We start from the raw sequence: 21,664 nt of genomic DNA, 5'->3' as shown, positions 1-21,664 counted from the left end.
TATTTTGAATACAAAATGACTGGCTTTACTGGCTTAATGACAGGTTTTTAGAAGCTTTCCAAACTTTAACACAAGTCTTGTTATTTTTGTTCATGTAAACGTGTTTATGTGGAAAATAAACGTAATAAATAAATGTGTTAGAACTGAATAAAAAAATAGTAACGGCAAGTTAAGCTATCTTTACGTTAATTGAGACATCAAACCAAAACTGTCACTAAAAATATTTTTAAAAACACAAATTCTTCTTATCACGTGACTGCGACTAACGGTCTGATTGGTTGTTCTCAGGTTGCGGTTTATGCAAGATGGCAGCTCCTCTGGTGGACCATGTTGTTGCAGATGCTGGAGCTTTTTTAAAGAACGTTGCTCTCCAGGTGGGTCATTGTTGACGGTTTTAAAATGTAATCGCTGATTGATGTAATAAACGGCCCAAGGGCTGACGGGGACAGTTAAAAAATGTCGCCAATCATAGACCATAGTTTTAGGTCCGAATTCACGTACCACAATCGCTGACGCAGTAAGACAGACGGTTTCCTGGTAAATGCTATTAGAAGGACTCTTTCATATCATGAAATATTTTATTCTTGTTAGTCAGGAGCACCTGGACCTAAAGATTAGTTGGACATGTTTTACGTGTCTGGTAATTCTTATTTGACATGTAGTGTAAGGATGCAGCTAAACTGAGACTGAGGCCGCATCAATTGGTGCTGTAGTTGTATTGCATCCAATTGAGACCTTTTACATTTTAAATAATAAATTAAGTTTGGTCCTGAATTGGGCACTTTACGGAACGGATTTATATTTGTGCACATGTTGTTTTTTGCAGTCCACTTATTTAAAGCAAATAATTTGTGATTAACATGAAATAACGTTTTTCATGAAATGATTTTACACTAATGTTGTAGGAGTAGTAACTCTCCAACTAACTTGTGTGATAACATTGTAAATTTTGATCACCTATTACTGCGCAATGTAATGTCAAAACTTTGTCTGTTTCAGGATATTGGCAGGAACATTTACACATTGAAAGATGTCGTCGAAGAAATCAGGGACAAACAAACCAGGAGGAGTCTGGCGTTTTTGCCATACCAGCTCCAGTTTAAAGAGCCACATCCTGAACATGTTCGACATGGTAACTGAATAAAAGTAACCCTAAACTGGACAAATTAGGCTTTACAAATACTGACATGTCAATTACAGTCTCTATATACAACCCAAACTAAACCTTAACTTAACAATTACAACTTGGTAACGGAACAAGAAAAAAAAACAAAAATTACAAAAGGTTAAAAAGCCAGAATAAATGCATGATTCACAGCTTAATAAAATTGCACATAAGCTGAACATAATATGGAGATATGTTTGTGCAATTGTGTTGTAGGTTGTTTCTTTGTATTCTTTACGTTCAATACCTTTGAACAATCCTAGCACATGTTACAATAAATTCACACACGTAATTGTTGTTTGTCTATTTAGTCGAATGCCAGGTTGAGAAACTGTTTTTCTTATTTTGTTAGTGACAGAATTCTCCAAAAAGACTGGCGATTACCCAAGTCTTTCAGCCACTGATATTAAAGTCCTGGCTTTGACCTATCAGCTGGAGCTGGAACATGTTGGTTCGCAACACTTGAGAACCCAGCCAGAGATCAAGGTAAGTTATGTCACATATACTTACATGCAGCTGTATAAAGAGGGAAGCAGCATTTATTACCCAGCAGGAAAGGTAAACTATGTTCACTTCTCAGCAACTGTATCTGTGTTTAATTTTAGGTAAAAAAAGACCTAAACATTTACACAGAGAACACTTACATTCCTTTTGCACATACTGTAAAAATGTGCACTAGTCATAGTTGTGTGTTTGTGTGCACACAAGCAAAAAGCTAAATCTTGTTAAGTTTCATTTATTATTTACGCAATAGAGATTTATAAGTAATTCATTACAATTAATTAATTAATTGCCAATTACATCATCTTCATGTTGTCTATGTATAATGGCGCTTAAGCCACACACTGTTTTAACATAAATATGTATGAGGAGCTGATTTTTTTTTTTATGTATCTCAGATACATGTGACATACATGTTACACTTTATTTAACAATTGAATTCTCTGATATGTGATTATATTGTGTTATGTTTATATATTAGTTATTTTCTAAAAGAAAGGGGAGTCTGTTACATTTTTGAAAGAATAGTGTTTTGCCCTTTTTCCAGCAGTTACTCAAGTAAGTGGTTTCTTTCAGGTTAATATTCACGGAACACAGCGCCATCCAGAGACTCCCGTGAACATTGCAGGATTTCATTTACCCCACAAGGTAAAAAAAAATCTAGTTTGGTTTATTAAGACTTCTTTTTCTTATTGAAAATCATCTATTACCAATTATTTCCACAAGTTTAAAAAATGTATCTCTTTGATGTCCCTTTAGCAACCAAGTAATAATAAAATCAGCAAAGAGCATTGCACTAAGACAGATTCCTCAAATTTCCAAGACTGTGACGAGTTCAACACCTTTCAGTTCTGGAGAGAGCCGCTGCCATCAATCGGTGACGACTTGCTGGAGCTCCTTGTAAGTCAGATCTTTAATAAATTTCAATTGACCCCCTCTTCTGTTCTCTCATTGTCCCATCTCTTCTTCGTTAATCTCTTTCTCTGCACACTCTCCTGGACCTCATTATTCCACCACCAGGTTTCTTTGTCTTCCTTTCTCTGCCCAGAGGACATACCTAGCACCTTCCTACCTGTCTCCCAATCATCTGGAAATTTCTCAACACAGCACAGAACTGCCCCTACTTCTTTCTTGAAGTCTTCACAACATTTCTCTTCCCTTAATTTCCACCACTTGATCTTCTGCTCTGTCTTCACTCTCTTCCTTTTTTTTCACCTCCATCATCATCTTGCACACTACCATCCGATGTTGTTTGGCTACACTCTCGCCTGCCACCACCTTACAGTCTCTAATCTCCCTCAGATTACATCTTCTACATAGAATATAATCTATCTGTGTGGACCTGCCTCCACTCTTGTAAGCCACCCTCTGTTCCTCTTTCTTTTGGAAATAGGTGTTTACCCCAGCCATTTCCATTCTCTTTGCGGACTGTACCGCTGCCTGTACTACCAAGTTTCTATCCCTAACGCCTAACCTGCCCATCACTTCCTCATCTCCTCTGTTCCCTTCCCCTACATGACCATTTAGGTCTGCTCCAATCACCACTCTCTCTCCCCTGGGGATGCTTTTCTATCGCTTATTCTAGAACTTCTCATTTTCTTCCAACTCACAGCCCACCTGTAGGGCATAACTGCTGACAACATTCATCATCATACCTTCACACATCAACCTGTCGGACTCTCGTGTCACCTCCACCACATTTCTCGCATATTCTTCCTTTAGGATCACCTCCTACTCCATTTCTCTTCCCATCTGAACCATGATAAGGTAGTTTGTAGCCTCCAATGTTTCTAGCCTTGCAGCCCTAGTGGCATAATGGTGTGGAAAAGGGTAATACAGTCTAGGCAGGGTTGATAACCGTGTGGGGGAGGTTCGTAAAGGGTAAATATATACATAAGTAATATAAAAATCTCGCCTCTACTTTGCGGATTTTCCCTTGCGGTGATAGGAGAGGGACCACTGTAAGTTTTACTCTGAAACAAGCTCTTTCCATAAAACATTGCAAAAAAAAAAAAAAGTTCATGAACTAAGTACATTTTTGTTCACATGGAAAAAAAAATGGAACCTTTAATTAGTGTCTCTTGTTTTCTCAGGATTCAGGCAATGTTGTAAACAATGAACAAACGCAGACATCACTAATGTCCACTGCAGCATCTGAGGGTGATGAATTCAACTCCTTCCAGTTTTGGAGAGAACCACTGCCACCTTTGGACGAAGGTGTTCTGGGTTTACTGGTGGGCTTACCACTTAATTTAATATTGGTGACAGCTTGGCTTGAAGGGAGATTTGGGGAATGTGTTAAAAGAGTGCTTGTGTTTTTGTGATGTACCATACATCACCTTCCCTCACATGTATTCTTAAATAGTATATACAAGTACAGTACAGCGGTATGAATGTTAACAGGTCGTAGGATTCATACCAAACAAAAGTAAACAAAAAATGAATGTAGAGAACTGTTACATGAAAGTAACAGTTCTCTACATATCCTCCATTTTTGGTCGGTATACTTCAGCAAGCAATATTTCTATTGGAGAAAACCTTTGTAGAGGGTTTTTTTTTTTTACCTTGTCTAAGGACTAAAATTAAGTTTAAAGATAATTAAAAAAAAGTTACTCAGCCACACTAGGCTGGAGGAAGTTATGAGTTATATTTCCAGAAATTGGACATGTGTGCACGATGTGTCTATATTATCTGTAAGGATAAAAATTCCTATTTTGAACACAAGTTGTTTTTCCTGTAATTAAATATTTCACCAAGGGGAACATAACAAAATCCCTTTGTTTCCAGAATGGGAATGGTTACAGGACTTTAGACAAAAGGTCAGAATTGCAAAAGGAAAGTCAAACCAATGATGATGGGAAAGAGAATGAGCTAGAGGAGGAAGAGGAGGAGGAGGAAGAGGAGGAGGAGGAGGAAGACGACGATGACGGAGGAGGTTGGATCACCCCCAGTAACATCAGACATGTTAAGATGGAGTCTCCTGATGGGGCAGTCTCAGCGAATGTCAGAGTGGGTTGTCTGACTACTGACTTTGCTATGCAGGTAAAATGCACTGTTCGTCGTTTTTAAGTTTAGTCTGTAACAATAATTAGTTTTTAATCATTTCATTATTAATGCATTTTTATTTATGTTTATACAATAATCATTTCATTATTAATGCATTTTTACTTATGTTTATACAATATTTGCAATTTGCAATATTTGACTATTGAATTTTAATTTAGGAGAAAGTTCAACATGAAGGAAAACTTGACATTTGCTTTATTTTTTTTGAACTTTGAACGTTTTCACACTGGGGGAAATTTTGTGGATGTGGGTTTGATTATATTACCACTGAAAATTGTGTTTTTGGTGCTCTCATAAATCTTAAGTTCTTCCAAATGTTATTAGGAGCACAGGAGCTGCTTTGGGAAAAATGCCAAAGTAGAGCCCTACTGCATATGTATAATTCAACAATTCAAAATGATCAAAATGTACATAATTGACAGAAACTGTATTTTTCTCTTTCCAGAATGTTCTCATTCAGATCGGACTCCACGTGCTCTCTGTTAATGGAATGATCATCAAACAGGCAAGGAACTACATCCTGAGATGTCACGCCTGCTTTAAGTGAGTTTGGCCTAAAACGGCCTCTTGAGTTCATTGAAATATTTTTCTTTAGAACTGAAGCCTTCAGCTATTGTTCTTGTTCCCTCTGACGTGTGGTACCAGAACAACGAGCAATATGAACAAGGTGTTTTGTCAACATTGCGGAAACAAGACTTTGAAGAAGGTGGCAGTGACGATCTGTGAAGATGGCAATATGAAGATGCATTTCTCTACCAATCCAAAAGTACTGAACCCAAGGGGACTGAGGGTAAGATGGGCTGCCTGAAACGAACACCACACCTAGGAACTGCACAGTTTCTAAACATAATATTCCTGCTTCTGTCTTTCTGTGATGTCACTCACTCTCTTTTAGTAGTTGTCTGTCATTGTGTGCACAATGTTGACGAGTGCTGTAGATGAAAACAGTTAAAAAGAAAATGACCTTTTGGCTCAAAATTTGCTTTCATGAACCACTTCAATAAATCACGTCACCTCTAAAAGAAACATGTTTAAAACATCAACTACCTTCCTGTAGGGTCGTCTTCGATAATATTCAAAGAACAAATACAAATGTTCAATGGAGTCCTAAGTCATCTGTGTCCTGTGTTTTAGTACTCACTGCCTCAGCCACAAGGCGGGAAACATGCTAACAATCCACAGCTGGTGGAGGACCAACCCTGCCCACAGCAACGGTTGTCTCAAAAGGCTCGGCAAACGAATGATGTCTTTAACCCAGATTACTGAAAAATCTTTATTAAACCAAAGGTCTTTAAACTGACATCAGTCATTACATTAACTATAGACAATATATTGGGTTAAGTAAGGATGAATAAAACATATCAGATAAATTAAACATTCCATGTAGTTAACTTATACAACACAGTAGTGTTGGTAAACTGAGAAGAGACAGTAAATTTTTTTTTTTCTGTCTTCATCCTTACTATTCTTTCTTTATTCTTGATGTGCTGCTGTTTGTATCGTATTGATTTTATTGATGTGTTATTCTTGTTGTACTGGTGCTGTAATGCTGTCTGTCTGTAAGAGGAAAACACATCATTGGCCTACGGGACGAGAAAATTTACAGATATAGAGAGCTTAATGATCTGGGGGAAAGTTGCAGAGTTATTTTCCCACCGTCACCTCCACCTTGTCAACTTCGTCAATCCAGCTGGATGACAAGAAATGTCTGTGAGCTTCTTTTTATCCCTGCCATTGCCATGATTGACAACTTGCTCTGCTTTCCTCTGTTCAAGAGGCTTGGTGAGTAGAACCACTGCCATAGTATAACTATTGACCAGGTATAAACACCATCTCAGTCATTAACAAAGACTAAAAATAGAAAGGTTATTGAGTAATTAAGATTCTGATTTCGGATGACAGAGAGCGTTTATTACAATTCAAATATAAGTATATGGATTTCAATATTTAGTTTGAGTTCAATTTACAATTTTGATTTGTTAATTTGGAATTCCGGTACCCTTAACTGTGACCTGGATGGGCAACATCAGGATTTGTTGCCCAAGAAACACAATTAAGGTGATATGACAACTCTACCCAAACCAGATCGGCTGTCACCCTCTTGGTCAAGGACCACACTCACAGTTGCTTACCAGGAAAGATGGTGAGTTATGGTGCAACCAAAGACCCTCTTGGTTATATCGGATAGAAAATTATAATTACTAATTATAATACGCATGACTTTAACACAATGGGAGAAGCAGGATCCAATCCTTGGTTTAATTGTCTTTCAGAAGGTTTCTTTAGATTAAGAAAATGTACATGCAGATGTACTGGTAAATATACGTCTCTAAAATTAAGAACACAAAGACAACCTACTTAGCCCTAACTCTATTTCCAGATTTTTATCTGTTTATATTGTCAAACATAAAGTCACAATGAAATTTGACCACCTACTTCCCATTGCTTCCTTTACATGTCAAGCCCAACATCTGCAACAACTCTCTCAACTTTAGTCAAAGCATTACACAATGATTAAATAACATCATTTATTTTCTACTGATCAAAAAGTAAAATGTGTTCATTTCAGCATTTTTTTCCCCCATTAAAGTTGATTTTTTTTTTGTATACAAAACCCTGAAAAAGTAAAGAGCTCTATCACCAGATCCCAGGATCCTTTGTTATGACTAAAACTTTAAACGGTTGACTGTTGCCATCAGATTCATATTTATTCCCATTTATTCTCCAGCACCAGGTTTGTCACTGCAAAAAAAAAAAAAGCCTTAGTCTGACACCATCTCATTATCCTGATCTGCCGAGCATGGCTCTGTCAGTGCAAGGAGGCTCTCAAGCTCAGTTTCTTTGGGACTGGAGCCTGGCAGTGCTGAATCTAGATCTAGTACTGGTTCCTTGGGCTGTGTGTCATACTTTAAACTGTTTAGCTCATTGGCAACATCAACTGTGGACACTGGTGGCAGAGTCAATATTTCTCTCTGTGGAAGCAAGAAGTCCAAAGGCTTAAGGACAGCGGCGATGTCGATGCAGCCCAAACTGTCATACCTGTGCAGCTGTGTTGGAGCAATGCCTGTATAGAAACAAGGTATAACAGAATGACAATTTAATAAACAAAAAAGCCAATTCAGCTGTGTGTTTAGATAAGGATGGCGTGTTGGGGCAGAGAACTGTGTCCTATCAGCTGTATACAGAAATGACACGGTTCTCCGCCCCTCCTGGAGCAGAGAGTAATACTAAACTCCCGCGCTTGCTTCTCAGTCCCACCTCTCTGTAACCTTTCCATTAGTAAATCCTGCTCAAGTCAATAACAATAATGGCAAAAAACCATGCGCCTTCTGACTGTGCTGGAGAGCTAATTTGGTTATTTGTGTGGTTATAGTGTGTAGCGATTAGCTTGCCTGCCTTGCAAGCAAAAGGCAGAGAGTCCTGATTCCCAGAGTTCCCTAATGGCAATTCCCCCTCCTGTTGCTTTAGAGAAAAGCATCTCCTAAATGCATAAATGTAAATGTGTTGTGCTAGAGTGAGCCACCTCCATATTTTCTAGTTTGTTTTCAAGCTTTTTCTATGCACGCTCTTTGGGTTCTTTTCTTGTTTTCCAAACTAACATTTTTTACACTTTTTTTTTTTGCAGCAGATCAGTGTAAATGCTCTGTATCTAGAGGCTACTTTAATCATATCGTCGCTGTGTAAACAGGGCCTAAGATGGGCTGAGACATACACATGTCTATACATATACATACATATATACACATACACACACACATACATGCATATATATATACATATATATGTATATATATATATACATATATATGTATATATATATATACATATATACACATATATATACATATATACACACATATATACACATATACACACATATATATACACATATATATATATATACACACACATATATACACACATATATATACACATATATATATACATATATATACACACATATATATACACACACACATATATATAAATACACATATATATATATATACATATATATATATATATATATATATATATGTATATATATATATATATGTATATATGTATATATATATATATCTCAATATGATTGTTTCTTTACCTAGAAGGAGCGCAACCTGTGCTGGAGGAAACAGGACCTGCAGACAGCGATTAAGAAATGGCAGCAAATCTTCAGCATATGCGCAGCAGAACTGAACAAACAGTTCCTTCTCTTTGCTGCTGAATGCTGTCTCCTCAGTCCGGTGAAAAAACAGAATCTGACGAGTTACCTGTGAGAAAAGGAAAACCAAAGCACATTTAAAATTCACTATTTTTCATGGTGGAAAGGCATAGAATGTGGACCAAGTATGAATACATTTTGTCTATTAAATCCTAAGACCCTTTCTACGCCCATATTTTTCTACGTGACAGCCTGACCCAAAACAAATCATTTCCTTTTCTAAAACAGAGCAGGACACAGAGAAATAGTTGTTTTGCCCTAAGGTATACATGAAAAGTTGATCAACTGTTGCCTCTTTTGGTGAGTTGGAGTTACTAAGGTAAAACAGTGAATTATTTTATACCAAAGACTAAATATAAGGAAAGAACAGAATCACATACAGTACCCTGTGAATTCTAATTGCAAAGGCTCCACTAATTCCAGAGTAACCTGCCATGTTTATATGCCTATGAACTGTGGAGCTTCATCTCCCTCAAGTTAAACATCTGCCAGAAAATTGTCAACAACTAGCCTCAGGTATTATTCTAAAGACAACAATGTCACTTTTGCAAGTACCAATTATATATACATTTTAATTTTGTTATATTCCCTTTACATATTTTTGTTTCATTAGTGGTCTCCACAAGCTTAATTTCTAGTTATTTTGTCTAGGGTTATACCAGAAGCTGTTCCTGAATTGACATTGTTATTGATGAGGCAGATTAATATGAACATACAGCAACAGCATTGCGGGCAGAAATCCTACTATTGCACGGCACATATAAACCAATGTAAAAAAAGCGAGATAAATTGAAAATATAATCCATTTGTGACAACAGGGGTGACAGGATACATTCCCAGGTTAACGTTGTAATTTAACTAATAAATATAGCTGTTGTCAACTGATGTCTATTGGCTCAGCTACATTATCCTATATTTTCTTTAAATGTGGAAGTTACTGCTATTTCTTTCATATGGTCCGGGTTTTGAACACGATCGACACAAACAGACAACTTTTAAACTCTGATGGTAGCTTTGGATTGAAAGTTATAGTGGTATTTCTCCGTGGAGTTTTGTGTACAGTGTGAACGGATTTTCTGATGTTCCAATGGGGAACAGGTGCTCACCGTCATCAGCGTTTCCTCTAAACTTTTGGTGATGTTCTGTACCAAAGAAATGGGACAGCAGAGCCGAAGGTCATTAAAGGCGACCAAAATGTTGTTAAGGAAGCATGCCAGTGGCTGAAAGTCCAGTAGAGACATAGGGGGTTGCAGGGTTCCAGGCTGGACACTGGGTGTCATGGTTGTGATGGCCCCTCCCATTGCTGACGGCAGAGAGATTAGTGTGTACAGGTTCATGTCCTCTTGGAATTTGTCTACAGACTCCTGTAATGATTTGCTAAATGTTTTTGCAGCCACCTGTTGAAACATGGGAGCCAGTTGCCCACGGAAATCCGCCCCAACCCTGCTAAAGGACAGGCCAAAGTACATGCATTGGCCTAACAGAGAGTCCAGGCGACCTCCGACACCCAGCTGAAGGTCCCTCTCTAAAGTCTCCAGAAAATCTGCCACTCTCTGCACCACCCAGCCATGAAAGATGGCACCTTCATCTACCATCATATGTCCTCCAGCAGGGGGGAGATGAGGGTCCTCATCAGAGAAAATTGCACGGTACTGGGTGATAATGTCAAACAGGTGAACCCTGCAGGCTTCAATGGTTTTAGTAATGTGGAAGTATGGGTCATCTTTGGGGATTGCTGCAAGAATTGAATCCAGCCAGGTAGTACGGGCCTGCAAGAACTTCACCCGAAGCTCTGCCTCCATAAAAACATCCATCCTCCTCAGGTAACCAATGACACGTAGACATACGGGAAGTGGCGAGTTGCTGCGCAGCTGCTGAAACAGCTGGTTGAGCATTAGCTGAGTTGACTGAAGCACTTCATGCACAATACCCTGAGAAAACAAGACACATTTTACATGTGAAACAAATAATAACCTGCTGCTTAATAATAAGAATGAAGACAGTATCATTAAACACATTTAACATAGATATTAGCACTAACCTAATATGATATTATTATGAATATATAAAATTAAAGCCCAACAATGTGAGGGACTGTATGACCTGAAAATGTGGAAACAAGCTCCTGCCCTTTAGTGACCTTTAATATTGTTTTATTTATACTGTTGTTTTATGACAGTATTCTAGCTCCCCTTGGACTCACTTGGATGACCTGGATTGATGAGTGTTTTTTCTCTAGTCTTTTTACATATGCTGCAAGCTCCAGTGCCTCCTCGTAGTATCCATTCCGTACACAAGTGTCCATGAGCTGTGGAATTTCCAGAATCTCTAAGATTTCAGTGTGACGATTCAGTGTCAGGCTATTCATTCTACGACTTGCTCCAATGTTTTCTGCCTCCTTCACAAAGCCCCTGAAGAGACAAAACCAGAGCAACAATATGGTTAGCTTAAACAGTCTGAATGTGTACTTGGATAGGGAAAAGGGAAAAAAAGAGCCACCAAGAGAAGAGGTCCGGTCCAAAAGTGGAAAATCTAGATTAATAAGATTTTCCCTGATCTTGTACCTTAAACCCACAACTATAAAGATAATAACAACCCTAATGTAATAACAGCCAATATTGTAATAATTTTGCTCATATTACACGTAATAAAGTCCAAAACATAGTACCTTACCATTACTGTATCACTCTTCATCTTTCTTTTGTATAATTATTTTCTAATTGCCTTCTGCTTTCAGGCTATTCACATTCTAATAAACATTCTTGAATAAACCAGGTAGCCACAATAATGAAAACTGGTTTTGGGCAAACAGCTCAATCATCATTGACCTTGCATAATAATACTACTGCCTCCTGTTAAGAATCGTGGATTCACCATTGAGGCAATTAAGGTTTAAACCCATCTCTGCTGACCATTATGCTTATCTAGCACTGACCATGCAGCACCAACCTGCATTTCTCTCCAAAGCCTGGAAGTTTGTCCAACAGCCGTGACACGCTGCTTTCTACCCGGCCAAAGTCCCGATAAATGTGCTCAGTGCAGTCTGCCGTGCGGATGAAAGTCTGGTAGTTGGAGAAGGCTAGCTCTTCGGTCTGTTTCAGGATCTGAGCCCGCTCCTCCGCCAGTCGCTCCGGCTCCCGACTCAGCGTTTCTACTCCAAAAGAGCTCAGTTCGGAAAGGTAAACAGTGAAGTCCGGATTGTCTCTCCAGCTATCCTGGAAGCTGTTCTTGAAAATAGACGCCAAAATACTTTCGTCTTCCACGTCCAACGCCGCCATGTTCCAGAAGTAGGTTTGGCCTTCGCCACAGACGTTATATTAAACGACGTCGTTAAAATAAATTCGACCAATATTACAATAAGGAGCTGAGACTGAAATGTTTAACTTATTAGAAATAAATGTTACAGCAAGGAGTAACCACAACCATTTTCTTCCGGATTTCTTTTCCTAAGGCGTGTCAAGAGAAGACCAACCCCCTGTCTCCGACTGGTTAGGATTTACACTTGGAGTAGTGACGTCAATAGTTTTGTCCGTCCACGTAGTCCACTGCTAAAACCACTGCAATACACTATACCAGGGAATTACCTTTTGCAACCACAAAACTTTAAATCAAATTTGATGTTACAAGTCAACTGAGAAACAGAGAAAACGTGGACTGAATGGATTTAAAGTCTATATATAACGAGATACTGTTTCATTGTTATGAGATATTACATTATAATAATTAGATATTATTATTATTTTGACATGAAATCTACGATTTTTACACAAGTGGGAGAAATGGGCTTTCATAACAGTACAAATTACAGTGTTAATTCATTCGACTGTGATTGGCAAATTATTTTAAACAACATTTGGAACCTATTAGTTTATTTTGCTACCAAAACAGTGATTCTCCCACTAGACCACTGGCTGCCCGTGCAAAAAACATTTTGACTACACTGGTCGCACCCTTTAAAACTCAGTTAGACCATAGTGTATTTACGCAATAGTCAACAATAGATGGCAGTAGAGAAGATGGAAGAGGAATTAAAAGACGAAAAGGGAAAAAGAAGAAGGCAACGAAGAAGAAAAAGCTGTCAACATGGCGATCCAAGCAGCATAATAACACGGAGCTCCGCAGTTCATACCTTCAAAAGGTATGTTAATATTTAGTCAAATCTTAAAGTTTTGATTTCAGCAGACGAATATTGAACTAAGCCTTGAGTGTAGACCACAGCTATACAGAGCTTTCCACTACTTCTTCAAAAAATAATCTGAACAATACAACTAAGGAACATAATGCACTCAAAAACACTCTTTAAAGTATTACTTGTCTGTATAAGATATGAAAACAATCCATGAGGTTGAGAGATAGGCGAAGGTGACGGATACTATCAACGAGCAAGCAGGTAGATACAATGTACAGGAAACGAATTGAGCGATCTTCATTGATTTTGATTAGATGTAACTTCTCTAGATTTTTCACAGATAAAACCTAGAGAAGTTAAAGTGTTGGTTGAGAGATGGAACGACATCTTCACTAATGAATATGAAACCTAAAAACAAACTGTTTTAGCCTAAACAAATCACCTAGTCAATGTGGTCTTACAACTACTTAGTGGTTCTCAAATCCCCTTACCAAACAAGAATTAAACAATATAATTCTGAGACCAAATGCTGATTATAAGTAGTTACTCATTTCTTAGCCATCAGATTTAAAAGATCTGAGTAGAATAATTACTGATCTACAGTAAGGCTTTTATGAAAACGATTGCTATATGACTAAAGATGACCTGCCCTTAATTGTATGATTGTACTACGTACATGTGAATTAAGAAAATTGAATAATTAATATTTTTAATTAATTAAGAAGTGGTGACACATATTTGAATATTGTAAATATAGATATACACAAATCTACATGATCCACATGAGCAATATTGTTTTCCCTGAAAAACCAGAGATAGTACCGGGGATAGTTATTCACACATTAGCGGGCCATCCAGTGACACTACAAGATTGCCATGACTCAGGATTTGGACACAGGTGGTTTTAGAAGAAGAACTTTGTCAAGTTTGAAAAGGTTAAGATGAGAAAAAACATTAAAATTGTTACTGAAACATCAGTAGGAATAGTTACTGGATTGATGCAATGTGAATATACTTAATATTTCATCATTTATGTTTTAGTAAAACTGTGTTGAAAATGACGTATCAAATTTGATACAGCAGGTATATAATGTCATGTAAATCTAAATCAGTCAACTGTCATTTTATTGTATTTCATGCATTATATAAAACAGTTTTTTTATTTTTAGATTACATAATTTGGTACATTTAGAGTAAAAAAGATATGTAACTTGCTGTATCATATTATATATTATATACATCTTATTATATTATATTGTAATATATGTAATATATATAATATATATAATTATATATATTACATATATTACAATATATATAATAAGATGTATATAATATATAATATGATACAGCAAGTTACATATCTTTTTTACTCTACATGTACCAAATTATGTAATCTAAAAATAAAAAACCTGTTTTATATAATGCATGGAATACAATTAAATGACAGTTGACTGATTTAGAGTTACATGACATTATATACCTGCTGTATCAAATTTGATACAGCAGGTATATAATGTCATGTAACTCTAAATCAGTCAACTGTCATTTTATTGTATTTCATGCATTATATAAAACAGTTTTTTTATTTTTAGATTACATAATTTGGTACATTTAGAGTAAAAAAAGATATGTAACTTGCTGTATCATATTATATATTATATACATCTTATTATATATATTGTAATATATATAATTATATATATATATATATATATATAATTATATATATTATATATATATAAATAAAATTTATGTAATATAAATATATACATAATATGTTTTCCACACTTCCAACCAGCCAGTTCCATTAGTGGCTTTCTCATTATGTACTGTATTATGGTAACACTTTTTATATGTGGAATTACAAATTTGTTAGATTTGTTTGTGTTTTATTATGTTCTTGTTTCTGTAGGAAAAAAAAAGAATATTTGACCATTATGACCCGATGTATCAAACGTGATACAAATTGAAACTCATATATGGAAAATTATATTTAAATGTTTTTTCAGTAAATAATAAAGGGTCAAAGTTCAAAGAATTAGAATTTTCTGTCAATCATTTAATGGTGTGGGCTTTACAGCGTTAATTCCAAAAAATAGAGACAAAACACTTTTATTGTGAGGGTTGGTTCGCGTATTAGCTATGGCTATTATTTGTTCACTTGTACATTTTAGGTGTGTTATAATTAGTGATTTTCACGTTTGTTCATATGGTTGCTATCCAACAAATTTCTTTACAAATCAGATACTATTTTGTTTTTTGGAGTGATTCAAAGGGATGGGAATAGGGTGGGAGGAAACGAAAGGAGAAGAAAAGAAAGAGCGAACGACGAAGGAAAGAAATAGAAGGAGAAAAAAAAAAGGCGGAGGAAGGTGTTAGCTTACGGTAACCATGTTACAGACTGTAAACAAATTCCGAACGTCTCGGAAAGGTTTTAATGGCGTTAAACCGAAGAGGCTCTAGCTATGGTTTGAGACGAGACGGTTATAAGCTGTCACCACATAAGAAATCCCCTTCAAGCTAACCCAGCAGACTGAGTTTACTGGACTAGTTAACTCCACGTTAGCTGCTCTTCGACCATTTCATCTAAATGGGCCCCTGCGACATGCACCGCGGGGAAACTTTTTTGTTAATCCCATTTCAAAGCGGTAATGTATCTTCCGCGGTAGTTCACCAGTTATTTGCGGACACAGGTTCGTTTTCCAGTGTACAGACAACAACGTTTTTGCTTTGGAATTAAGTGCGCCACATGTTTAAACTATTAAAATGAATCACCCTCGTGTGTCCTTGGGTGACAGAAATGCGCCTATGAAATATATTATTATTATTATTATTATAAACTATAGTACGTGGGTGACAGCATTACTGCATTACAACATGTCTATATTGTCTGTTGAGGGATTTATATTTCATTTCACTGTCTTTATGTACAGAAGTGATGAAAATACCATTGTAAGTTGTCTATGAAGATTCTCAGTCATCTCCAGGTCATGGTCAAGGTTGAAGAATTCTGTTAGGCTCACGTCCGGTTGTCTAACAGAACTCTTCAACCTTGACCGTTGTAAGTTAATTCTTAGTGGGAATAAACCCACTGCTAATTAAGTGCATTATGTATATACTATATTACCTTATTGTTTTGGCAAAGTGAATTCAATCTGAACAGGCCGAATTGCAGGATGTTATGAATTGTATTGACCCCTTGAAGGTCTGTAGTTATAGTTTGTAAAAGTTCATTATGTCTGTTAATTGTGATTCATTATGTCCGATAACAGTGATTCATTCAATTTACCTGTGATAGTTTCAGCAGAGAGCATGCATAGTTATTTTTCTCCATGTAGCTTTCTGTGGCTGTTTAACAATAGTAATCTGAATTATGGTACAGGTATTATATCTTTTCTTTTGAGAAGATGTGACGCTGCCTTTTCAGTAGATTTAAGAAGTTTAAGTAGACTAATGAATTTACAGTAATTACCACAAGTAACACCACTGTTTAAAATTTCTTAACATTCTTTTTAAAACAGGTCCTTGAATGTTTTTTCTGCCGGTGAATATCTAAATGTGATCAGCATGGATGCTGTCAGAACCACAAAGATCTCATGGTGCTTGCGTGAGTTTAAATTTTCCTTGAAATAAAATGATTTCTCCAATTGCATTGTTTTGGGGCTAAACGACTTTGTTTTCTTGGTCTTTGTGAAGGGAATACACATTATTCTTGGGACTGCCTCTTGGTTTTTGTCCACATTAATATTGAATGATAAATGGAGGAGAAATGTATGATATGTATTCAGACATGTCAAAAGTAAAATGTTTTATCTGTATTGTGCAGAGGAGTTTGAGGCTCACTCAAGCAAGGTCTCATGTTTGGCACTGGGAAAAAGCTCAAGCCGCCTGCTGGCTACAGGAGGAGATGACTGCCGGGTGAACATCTGGACTGTGAGCAAGGCCAACTGCATCATGGTAATTCCACCTAAATGTGCACACAGGATGGCAAGTAGATCATTTAAAGGATTCAGATTATTCTCCCACTGTGCTTATTTCTGATCTTTTAGAGTCTGACTGGTCCCAAAAACCCAGTGGAGTGTGTACAGTTCAACACGTCAGAGGAGCAGGTTGTAGCTGGTTCACAATCTGGATCAGTTCTAATCTGGGACCTGCAGGCTGCTAAGAGTAAGACCCAGTTTATTGCCTTAAGTAGTCATCAGAACTAGAAAACCACTACACAATATAAGAATTACTTTTGGTTTGCCACAACAGTAGTTTGTAATTTGGCACGTTTTTTTTTTTTAGACCAGATTCCCTTTTGTGATGCAACCCACACTGGGATTTGGGGGACTAGTTATCGAACCCATGGGCGGAGTCCTGCCAGAAAAGTACTATACAATCATGGCCATCGTCGTAATTCTGACAGACAATGCAGCAATTCTTTCAGAAGATTGTTGCAATTCTGATTGTCTTGATATTGATATGTTTAAGTCTTCAAGTTAAACCTAACACAATTTCACTCAGAACTCAAAATTGTTGTCATAATTTTAATAATGAATTGCTTTTGAAACATTGGCTACTCCGGATATTTCTTACAGTTACACCTTTTGCCAGGTAACAGGTGTCTGGAATCGAGCGATGTTGAAATTGAGCAAAGTAAAATTGTTTGAAAGTAGATTTAAGAGCCAAAGTAGCAGAAAATGGGGGGCAATCTCAAGGCTCCCACTTCCCTGAAAGGAGGTGTTCCTGTGTTCACTCTACTCAATTTAATTAAAAGCTTACAGCCTATTGCACTGACAAATTCAATGTCATTTCCATGAAGCAATAGTCTCTACCTGAACCATTTGTCTCCATTTAAATAAAAAGCACAGTATGATATGAAGGGCCCACGATGAAATTGAATCACTAAGGCATGAAAAAGCCTGACTGGAGTTTGCCTGAGTAATATATAGATAGGTATGTAGGAATCTACCTACAGAATTGCAACAATTATCTGGAAGAAACGATGCATTATCCAACAGAACTGCTGATATTTCAGACTATTTCATGACTATAAATACAGGCATTGAGAAGAGGATGAAGCCATTTAATTTATGGCTAATAGAAGAAATGAGCACTACCATTAATAATCATGTCATAATATAGTGTTGAAAGTTAGACAATCAAATGTTGTGTGGTCAGTATGTCATTTTTCATTATGTATTTAACTTAATTTGTTTTGATAGCATATGAACATTTTGAAATCACTGTTACATTTTAAAAAGAAACAAGTAAACTATACAAAACTTTTTTCTTTTTTCTTTTTTTTTGCCAGTTTTAAGGACTCTGATGGGACATAAAGCAAGTATTACCAGTCTTGGCTTTCACCCTTTTGGGGACTTTCTTGCCTCTAGCTCCATGGACACAAACATCAAGGTGGGTGTGTCTACGCTTTGCTGCTACACAAAGTCAAAAACAAGTGACGATTAGACAATAAATAGGAATCTTTGTGTTCAGTTGGGGTTTGCAAATGAATGCATTTAGGTCCAGTAGCCCAATAATATTATTTGCAATGACCCCTTGGTGTGTTTGTTTATTAAAATATGTGTAATCACCTGTGTCATTATAAACACTAAGACTGTTTCTTTTTTCTTTTTATTTCAGCTGTGGGATGTTCGGAGGAAAGGATATGTGTTCAGGTATAAGGTCAGTAGTATGTGTTTTTGTGTGTGGTGTGGGTGTTTGTTCTTAATTTTAGGCCTGGGTCCTATGTGTCAACCAGTGTTGGTCAAGTTACTTGGAAATAGCAACTAGTTATTGATTACTGATTATGTCTCCAAGGAGGTATTCTGGTTACTTTACTGATTACGTATATTCCCAGAAGTAATTAGTTGCATTAATAATTACTTTACTTAGTTACATATCAAGACATGCACAACCTAAATACTCTGTAAAGCAATTGACCTTTCAGACTAATTCTGATCTTTTTGCATCACATGAAATTGAAATTGAATTAAATTGTACATTTAAACTTATTTTCTGCACATTCCTACATATTTTAGTAAAAGTTTATATTCATATTTAAGTTTAAATTAAATCTATATTTCTGCATATCCCAGTATATAATACAATTCTTTTTTGTGTTTTTAGGGTTAGGGTTAGTAAATAAAATAAAATACAGCAAAAACATAATTGAGGTCAATGTCTCTGTATTCCAAATTAATAAAATTCAAATGCATATTTAGATGTACTGTATATGTGTGTAGGTATATGTATGTGTGTGTGTACGTACATATGTATATGTATAGTGCATATATGTGGATGTGGGCGTATGTACACTGTATGTATATATATATATGCATATTTATAACTTATATGCTAGTTATAAATATACTACTAATATCTGTCCTATATAATATTATATTATATATGGATAGTAGCTCTTAGTAATAATGTTTGTATAAATCTGGTCGACATCCGCCGGAATTGCCTATATAGCTAACTTTTTATCTAAGTTAACTATTTAATTCCTCAACTATTTATACTGTTCATATATTTGAACTATCCATCTATCGAACTACAGTGGTATGAAAAAGTTTGGGCCACCCCTGATCATTTTCAAGATGTTCCTTTATGTATCATTGTTGTTCGGAACAGCAATTTCAATTATATGTTCAGTACTAAATGTCCGAATGCAGTTGTTTAAGATCGTGTGTGGTGTTTTTAAATCATATATGATTTGAAAAATTATTTTTTATCAGTATTTTGTTTTATCAATTACTAGACATTTCTGGCAACCCTATTTATATTGCAGGCAACCCTATGATGAATGTTGAAAAACACTGGTTTATGGTATACATACACCTTTACCACATGACTGTTAACTGATTAGCCATAATGCTAATGCTAGGTGATCATTCCGATTTGATTTAGATAGGTAGGAAGTGACATTTGATAAAACACGACGGAGCAAAATAAGGTTGCTTTTTAAAAAGTCTTTCAGATACTCACAGGTGTACATTGAATTGGACCTTGTGGACAGATTGTAATGTTACACTGGTACTTGTTCTTTTTATGTGGTTGTTTAAGAATCAAAATTGTTTGTGTGTTTCAGGGTCACACCCAGACAGTGCGCAGTCTGGCCTTCAGTCCAGATGGGAAGTGGTTAGCTTCTGCTGGAGACGACTGCACCGTCAAGGTACAAACATGCAGATTTTAAGCTGTGGTTGAACAGTATTCACGGCAAAATCGGACATTGAGATATTGCTACAGGCAAATAGATTGCATAACACATCTGTGCCTAATTTGATAAAATTACTCACTGCAAACACAGTGTGAGTATTTACACCTGCATTTCATTCTCGCATCCTATTTTCAGCGGGGGGACCTGACTCAGGGAAAGACAATCACAGAGTTCAAGTCGCACACTGCAGCTGTCAATATTGTGCAGTTCCATCCTAATGAGTATCTTTTGGCATCGGGGAGCTGTGACAGGTATGACGTATCACGTAAACTTTTCACATGAATAACGTTTATTGCCTGAAATATACGGGCAAACGAAGTTCACGCCGCTAGCGATCAATGACTTTTCTGGTAGGCTGCTGTGTGTTATACTAGTAGTGTATGTCTGTCTGTGAACGGCTGTGAATGTGTGTGTATATGTGCATGTGGGGTGCGAAAGGTGAGAGCAATTGGAGCCCTGTCACGTTGAAGCGTCAGTTGGTTATACAAGAGCTGTTAAAACGCTGTTTATGTTCTGTTGTGCTCGGTGTGACTGATAATAAAGACCCCAACTTCCCTGTTTCTGTTTACCTCTGCTGCGGACAAGCACAAAAGTGAGGGGAGTTAGCCTTATAGCTAATGTAAGCTTCGGCCCTGGAGCGGATTAACAAGTCTCCCCTGTGCTTTCCAACTACTGTCAGGGCTCCGAAGCAGTAAAGAGCTAGATATATAGATAGATAGATAGCACTTTATTAATCCCTTTTGAGTTCCCTTTGGAAAATTTAGGCTCCAGCAGCAGTACAGCACCAATATAAAATAAAATAAAAACACACAGATAGGTTAAAAAACAATAAAATAAAGTACAATAAAATACAAACAAGAGTAGCAGCACACTGTCAGTGAATATTGGAAACCTGAAAAGTGGATGTTAGTGGATTAGGTTAGTAGAAGTAGATAGAAAGTGTTAGTAGTATCAGTAGATTAGTAGGTGATTATTGTTGCCGTGTATATTGTGGCTGATCTCAATTATTATTTACTATTATAGTTCAATTATACCATTGTTAACAATTACTACACAATACTAATTTAAACAGAACTAGGATAATTATAAGGGTGCTATGTGAGCAGGTGTATAAATAGTTTAAATATATGCATGTAAGTTATAAATATGCATATATATACATCCACATATATGCACTATACCAGGCATGGCCAACCTGTGGCCAACCATGCGGCTCTTTGCCCGGTTTCATGCGGCTCTTACGTTCATATGAAATTTTATGTTTGTGTTTTTTTTTACTCTCATGCCAATGGGCGTTGACGCAAATTACTTAGGGAAAACCCAATTGACAAAGATGAAGTCATGTATACAGGAAGTTTTAAAAGAGTTTTATTT

At 36.6% G+C, this 21,664-nt stretch overlaps 3 protein-coding genes across 3 annotated transcripts in view; 2 read left to right on the top strand and 1 right to left on the bottom strand.

Moving 5' to 3' along the window:
• On the top strand, window positions 1-5,998 carry nob1 (NIN1 (RPN12) binding protein 1 homolog). Its single transcript, XM_008309871.3, has 11 exons — window positions 1-43; window positions 289-374; window positions 1,000-1,132; window positions 1,518-1,651; window positions 2,243-2,314; window positions 2,426-2,566; window positions 3,760-3,900; window positions 4,454-4,708; window positions 5,178-5,275; window positions 5,378-5,522; window positions 5,867-5,998. Exons 1-11 carry the CDS (start codon window positions 16-18, stop codon window positions 5,996-5,998), a joined length of 1,365 nt encoding a protein of 454 aa, XP_008308093.2. The 5' UTR covers window positions 1-15.
• Window positions 5,999-6,714: 716 nt separating this feature from the next.
• Window positions 6,715-12,427, bottom strand: cog8 (component of oligomeric golgi complex 8). The gene is made up of 5 exons (XM_008309870.3): window positions 11,904-12,427; window positions 11,158-11,365; window positions 10,061-10,885; window positions 8,835-9,003; window positions 6,715-7,796 (listed from the first exon to the last, which is right to left on the bottom strand). The coding sequence occupies exons 1-5, from the start codon at window positions 12,230-12,232 to the stop codon at window positions 7,495-7,497; spliced, it is 1,833 nt and encodes a 610-aa protein (XP_008308092.1). The 5' UTR covers window positions 12,233-12,427; the 3' UTR covers window positions 6,715-7,494.
• A 335-nt stretch (window positions 12,428-12,762) lies between these two features.
• katnb1 (katanin p80 (WD repeat containing) subunit B 1) overlaps window positions 12,763-21,664 on the top strand; it is a 28,958-nt gene continuing 20,056 nt past the window's right edge. Inside the window, exons 1-7 of the mRNA XM_008309869.3 lie at window positions 12,763-13,092; window positions 16,608-16,693; window positions 16,913-17,043; window positions 17,136-17,253; window positions 18,383-18,483; window positions 18,712-18,753; window positions 20,162-20,245. Of these exons, the coding sequence (XP_008308091.1) occupies window positions 12,956-13,092; window positions 16,608-16,693; window positions 16,913-17,043; window positions 17,136-17,253; window positions 18,383-18,483; window positions 18,712-18,753; window positions 20,162-20,245 (699 nt within the window). The 5' untranslated portion in view covers window positions 12,763-12,955. The remainder of the gene's footprint in view (window positions 13,093-16,607; window positions 16,694-16,912; window positions 17,044-17,135; window positions 17,254-18,382; window positions 18,484-18,711; window positions 18,754-20,161; window positions 20,246-21,664) is intronic.

This window comes from Cynoglossus semilaevis, chromosome 5 (genome assembly GCF_000523025.1).
Source record: "Cynoglossus semilaevis isolate Cse_v1.0 chromosome 5, Cse_v1.0, whole genome shotgun sequence".
Classification (NCBI taxonomy): domain Eukaryota; kingdom Metazoa; phylum Chordata; class Actinopteri; order Pleuronectiformes; family Cynoglossidae; genus Cynoglossus; species Cynoglossus semilaevis.
This window is presented reverse-complemented; position numbering and strand designations above follow the sequence as displayed.

Excerpts from the sequence above, each read along its gene's own strand:
- nob1 (XM_008309871.3), top strand. The coding sequence starts at position 16 with ATGACTGGCTTTACTGGCTTAATGACAG. Across the intron at positions 3,901-4,453 it reads AAGGTGTTCTGGGTTTACTG|AATGGGAATGGTTACAGGAC; the intron begins GTGGGCTTACCA and ends CTTTGTTTCCAG. Across the intron at positions 4,709-5,177 it reads CTACTGACTTTGCTATGCAG|AATGTTCTCATTCAGATCGG; the intron begins GTAAAATGCACT and ends TTCTCTTTCCAG.
- cog8 (XM_008309870.3), bottom strand. The coding sequence starts at position 12,232 with ATGGCGGCGTTGGACGTGGAAGACGAAAGTATTTTGGCGTCTATTTTC. Across the intron at positions 11,366-11,903 it reads GGCTTTGGAGAGAAATGCAG|GGGCTTTGTGAAGGAGGCAG; the intron begins GTTGGTGCTGCA and ends TTGTCTCTTCAG. Across the intron at positions 9,004-10,060 it reads TAGAGGAAACGCTGATGACG|GTAACTCGTCAGATTCTGTT; the intron begins GTGAGCACCTGT and ends CTTTTCTCACAG.